The sequence below is a fragment of the Octopus bimaculoides genome, chromosome 25, assembly GCF_001194135.2.
Source record: "Octopus bimaculoides isolate UCB-OBI-ISO-001 chromosome 25, ASM119413v2, whole genome shotgun sequence".
NCBI classification, from domain to species: domain Eukaryota; kingdom Metazoa; phylum Mollusca; class Cephalopoda; order Octopoda; family Octopodidae; genus Octopus; species Octopus bimaculoides.
In genome coordinates, this window is record NC_069005.1 from 21,151,094 (window position 1) to 21,157,100 (window position 6,007).

The 6,007-nt window shown below is 37.3% G+C and overlaps 1 protein-coding gene and 1 non-coding gene across 2 annotated transcripts in view; one reads left to right on the plus strand and one right to left on the minus strand.

The window, feature by feature from the left end:
* The first annotated feature begins 508 nt into the window (after nt 1-508).
* On the plus strand, nt 509-580 carry Trnam-cau (transfer RNA methionine (anticodon CAU)). Its single transcript has one exon. It is a non-coding gene; the product is annotated as a tRNA-Met (tRNA).
* Nucleotides 581-5,624: 5,044 nt separating this feature from the next.
* LOC106878721 (7SK snRNA methylphosphate capping enzyme) overlaps nt 5,625-6,007 on the minus strand; it is a 47,415-nt gene continuing 47,032 nt past the window's right edge. The window contains exon 5 of the mRNA XM_014928029.1: nt 5,625-5,654. Within this exon, the coding sequence (XP_014783515.1) occupies nt 5,625-5,654 (30 nt within the window). The remainder of the gene's footprint in view (nt 5,655-6,007) is intronic.

The following is a 6,007-nucleotide window of genomic DNA, read 5'->3' on the forward strand; positions in this document are numbered from 1 at the left end:
ATATATATAGTTTTAGGGAAAAGAACCAAGGTTCATGAACTCATCAATGAAAATCCACTGTCACATATAGAAAAATTAATAATTAAAAAGCACAATAAATGAGTATAATATAATACAAAGTAAATATCATAAGATAAAGATAATATATATACATATATATAAAGGATTTTGGAGACTTCATTAGCAAGTAGTAGTACTCTATACTTCCTTAATTACTTAGCGATTTTAGTTGCCTTGTCGGCATAAAGGAAAAACGATTGAAAGATCATACGTACACGTGGGTGACTAGGAGGTGAGAAAACGTATAAATTGAAACTTGAATATGTGAATAAATATAATTGACCGAATCATTAAATATGTCAATAGCTTTGTGTTCACCACATTGCTGTGAAAACGGGGAATCATGCGAAATGATTAACTCCGTCATGCTACTTGCTTTATAAGACGAAACAGTAATATTATCTTTAATAGCTATATATAGCTAAATTAGACATTCGGATTTTGTAGTAGCAGAGTGGCGCAGTGGAAGCGTGCTGGGCCCATAACCCAGAGGTCCGTAGATCGAAACTACGCTCTGCTAACGGTATTTTTTTTTGTTTTTGTTCACCAAATTTTTTTTATATACTTATATCTATTTCATATGTAGCACTTCACTGCTAATGGAGATTGCTTTTTTTTTATAATTCTAAAATATTCTATACACAAAAATTTTCGATCGACTTCAACTGACACTGAGAGAACAAGTTTTCATTCCCTCCTTCCGTATACGTCCAGAATTTTACACATATACAAGAAATTAATTGCATCTATTTTTAAACCTAACGCAATTCTTGACTGCTTTCCTACCGATTGTCCGCTATGAACAAGCACAAGTTTTTAACTGTATTTTACAGGAAAGAATTGCGGTGGAGGTAAAGAATACGCACACCACTCGCTTTCGGTGTAACCTTAACCCAAAACTTTGGGTGTGCGTATTCTTTACCTTCACCAGAATTAGATATAGGTTTAGTTCCCGTGAGACTCTCATATTTCGGGTGCGGTTAAGCCCTCTGTGATTTTGATTCCTCATAATTTTTAATGAAATTTTCCGCGGAGTTTTGGCGGAATTCTGGTTTAAGCACCCCCTATAACTCTTTTATTTTTGGAATTTTCAGAAAAGTGCGAATTTGGTGTTCTCCACGCGGTAATTCATACTATAATTTTTTTTTAATCATTAAAAAAATTTATTTAGCGCTCACCCCACTCCTAAATCCTAAAAGTTCCATTCTTTCTCGAATTTTCTAAAAATCATTGTTTAAAATATAAGCAGTCCGAATTTTTTGATTCAGTCCAGCAATGGGTCACCCCTGGTGCATTATTATTCCATTATATGTGTTTATGAAGAAAAAAAATATTGAAAAACATCAGTGTGACAAAGAAACGAGGAAGATATCAGGTGGTCGTGAGATGTGCTGAAACAACAGCTAAATCGCCCTTAAATCACAAAAAAAAAAAAAAAATTTTTTGTTTGAATAATCATGAATTCCTGTGTGTAAAACAAATTTGTAAAAAATTTTCTGAAAATTCCAAAAAATAAAAAAGTTATGAGGAGTGATATAGGATGCTTAAAAAAGAATTCGACTGGAATTAAATGTAAAAAAAAATAAAGTAAATAATAATTGCTGGTCAAGCATACATTCATACTGACACGTCACATAATTTCTCTCAAAACGTCAAGTTTAATTAAGTAGATATGTAATGTGATATGTACAACCACCAAATTTTCTCTTTTCTTCTTTTTCTTTTTGTACTTTAAATTCCTGGATAATCAGAATCTACATCATCTGATATGCATTTACTCTTTCACTCTTTTACTTGTTTCAGTCATTTGACTGCGGCCATGCTGGAGCACCGCCTTTAGTCGAGCAAATCGACCCCAGCACTTATTCTTTGGAAGCCTAGTACTTATTCTATCGGTCTCTTTTGCCGAACCGCTAGATTATGGAGACCTAAACACACCAGCATCGGTTGTCAAGCGATGGTGGGGGGACAAACACAGACACACAAACATATATATATATATATATGTATATATATATATATACATATATACGACGGGCTTCTTTCAGTTTCCGTCTACCAAATCCACTCACAAGGCTTTGGTCAGCCCGAGGCTATAGTAGAAGACACTTGCCCAAGGTGTTATGCAGTGGGACTGAACCATGTGGTTCGTAAGCAAGCTACTTACCACACAGCCACTCCTATGCCTATGTAAAAAATTTCATATAAAAATTTCTCATTTTTTTGAAAGTTGTGAGGAAACAAATCAAACGGAGATACACTTATGTAGGTATGCTGTGCTTCAGTGTTGCACATGCTTCCCAGAGATGATAAATTTTTCTTTGTAACAAATCTGTTTTTGCAGTATCATGATAGATAATCGTTGTCATCGTCATCGTTTAACATCCACTTTCCATGATCTGGCAAGGTTTCGAGAGCTGGATGCCCTTCCTAACACCAACCACTCTGAGAGTGTAGTGGGTACCTTTTACATGCCCCCAGCACAGGAGTCAGTCAGGTAACACTGGCATCAACCATGTTCGATATATATCTGTGACTCTATGTCTGTGTTTGTCCTTCACCATTGCTTGACAACAGGTGTTGGTGTGTTTACATCTCTGTAACTTAGTAGCTTGGCATAAGAGACTGACTGATAGAATATGTTGTGTCGATGCCTCCAAGCGAAGAAGTAGGATCTCCCAAGACATATAATAGAGGTAGTCTGGCCGTGGTAGGGGTGTTGAGTAGCAGTTGTGTAGAGATCATCCGAAGGTGCTAGATAGCAGTAGCTTGAGACAACAGAATAAATATCAGATTTACAAGAAAAAAAAGGGCCAGGAGTTGATTTGTCCCATTAAAACCCTTCGAGGGAGTGCTCCAGCATGGCCACAGTCAAATGCCCCAAACAAGTAAAGAATAAGATAAAGGACAGTGGATCTGAACTTGGAAACTATTTGGTTGCATAGTAGACACCTTAGCTAGACAGCCATGCCAGCACCCACTCTGTTTTTAAACAACACGAGTCTGTCATCAAACACTCCTAGTATGTTTGTTGTTTATTCTAGAAGTGAAGCAAACCACTTAGGATTAAGAGTCCAGCTTAAATACTTAATGAAACGCTTGGCATTGCAAGTTGACAGAAGTTAAGTTGATTGTCTAATGTTGTATGGTGGGGGCCCTGTTAGGATTGCAGAGGAGGAGGAGGAGGAGAACAAATTGTCATCTTTGGCTATGTGATTAAGAAGTTGACTTCTTAGTCACACGCATGGCATCTTGAGTGGACCATAGCTTTGTTGAGTAGTCAAGCATGTCCCTTACTGGCTGACAATATGTGCATCTCAGAGTAGTTGGGGGAAGCATCATAGCCATGTGTTGGGAAGACTTCTTTGGGGTCTGAATCCCTAGAAACATGGGCGTTTTATTCATCATCCTTAAACCTTATTCACGGACCTTTTGAGCAGGAAGGGGCTACTCGACCTGAAGAGAATTCTAACTGGACTCCACCTGCAAAGTCATGCGCTGTTCATCTTGATATGACATCAACATGCCATGCACATATGGTTGTGATGCATGTTCTTGGTGTACCCTTATCAGATGGGTAGTCATGATGGGTATATTAGACTTCATATATTTGCACCCTGGTGTCACTCTGATGGCATGTATTGGTCTCTCACTCCTACCATTAACCATTCTTCATGAATCAATATTAACTCACACGCATCATTTTAAATTTTGGGACAAGGCCAATAAGCTTTTTTAAGGTAGAGGGTAATTACATTACACTGCTTCCAAGCACTTGTGCCAGTGGCACGTGAAAAGACATTCGAGAGAGATCGTTGCCAGTACCGCTGGACTGGCTCCTGTGCAGGTGGCACGTAAAATACACAATTTTGAGCGTGGCTGTTGCCAGTACCGCTTGACTGGCCTTCGTGCCAGGTGGCATGTAAAAGCACCCACTATACTCTTGGAGTGGTTGGCGTTAGGAAGGGCATCCAGCTGTAGAAACTCTGCCAAATCTGATTGGAGCCTGGTGTGGCCATCTGGCTCACCAGTCCTCAGTCAAATCGTCCAACCCATGCTAGCATGGAAAGGGGACGTTAAATGATGATGATGACCTCAGTGTTCGATTCGTATATTTTAACTGAGCCTCAGAGGATGGAAGGCAAAGTTGACTTTGATAGAATTTGAACTTAAAATCTAAAGAGCTGGAAAAAAAATACCTCTAAGCATTTTGGTCATGGCACTAACAATTCTGTCAGCTTGCTATCTTATTAACAATGATGATGTATAAGCAGCAACAACAACAACAATTCTTACTAGTTGTGGCACAAGCCCATCAATTTTCAGGGGAGGGGACAAGTTGATTACATTGACCTCAGTATACAACTGGTACGTTATTTTATCGCACCTGAAAGGTAAAATTGATCTTGGTGGAATTTGAACCCAAAATGTAGAGTTGGAAGAAATACCTCTTATGCATTTTGTTCATGGCATTAATGATTCTTTCAGCTCGCCACCTCATTATTAATGATGAATATGTACTACTACTACTACTAATAATAATAATAACAATAATAAAAATACAGAGTAGGCCAAAAGTCATGCACCGAAACATTCAAAATTTAATTTATACCACATTATTATTTATTATTACTATTATTATTCATTTTGCCCATCATGTATGTCTGTATTCATCATTATTCTATTCAATTTTAGAAAAATCAAAGCATGTCTTTTGGCCTACCCTGTATAATAATTCTTTCTAATTTTGAAACAAGGCTATCAATTTTCAGGGAAGAGTGAAATCGATTACATTCACCCCAGCACTCAACTGGTACTTTATTTTATTGCACCTGAAAAGGAAAGCTGACCTTGGCAGAATTTGAATTCAGAACATAAATAGTTGGAGGAAATGCCACTAAGTATTGAGCCCAACAACTGGTTCTGCCAGCTTGACACTTAAATGACAATAGATCAACAATAATAACAATAATAACAATTTCTGCATCATTCCAATTTTATTATATGTACTGCCATAACAACAACAACAACAATAATGATGATTTCTTACATGTGCACAAGGCCTCAGGTTTATAATGAAGGACAAATGGAATGGTGTAATGTTCATATCCTTCTGAAAGACAGTCGTGTCCTGAAGCGAAATGGCTTCAACAGGAGAACTGAAAGAGGAGGGCAGGGGGTCACCAACTAGGCTCTCTGGGAGCTTACTTCTTGCATAGAGCATTGAAAGAAAAACATCAGAATGGCTTATTCAGGCATAAGGGGAAATTATTTGAAAGGGATGAAAAGAAAATAATTAAAATTAAGATTGTACATAACTGGTACATATTGATTTTAAATTTTTGCACAATACCAGTAATTTCAGGGAAGGTGGTAATTTGATTACATTGACCCCAGTTGGTCAACTGGTACTGGTTTCATTGACCCCACCGGAAGGATGAAAGTCAAAGTTAACCCTGGCGGAATTTGAACTCAGAACATGAAGATGGACGAAATGCTGCAAAGCATTTTGCTTAATGTGCTAACAATTCTGCCAGCTCACCACCTTATATAACTGGTAAATATTAATAATTAAACTTGTAACCAACATGGAACTGAAAAAAAAAAAAGAAAAAAAAAAGAAAAGAGAAAGAAAAATACACTATTTTTGGCTGTGAATCTTTGATGAACGAAATTACAGACAGGTTTTCTTTCGTCAGATTTAAGAATCTTAATCCTGTTTCTTTAAATCTTTTGAGTGTTAAACTCTTTGGGTTGGGCAGGGAAGGGGTAGAAAGACAGATTTCTTAAACAGGAGAAATTGAAGATTTGAATCATCTGGCAGTAGGAAAGGAAGTAGAACAACATCCAAAAACTCCTGTGTCAGCCAACATAAGTTTGCTCCAAGGATATTCACGTAGCTGCCTTTGTTACTTAAACCCAGCTTGCTGTAATATAATTGAGAGAG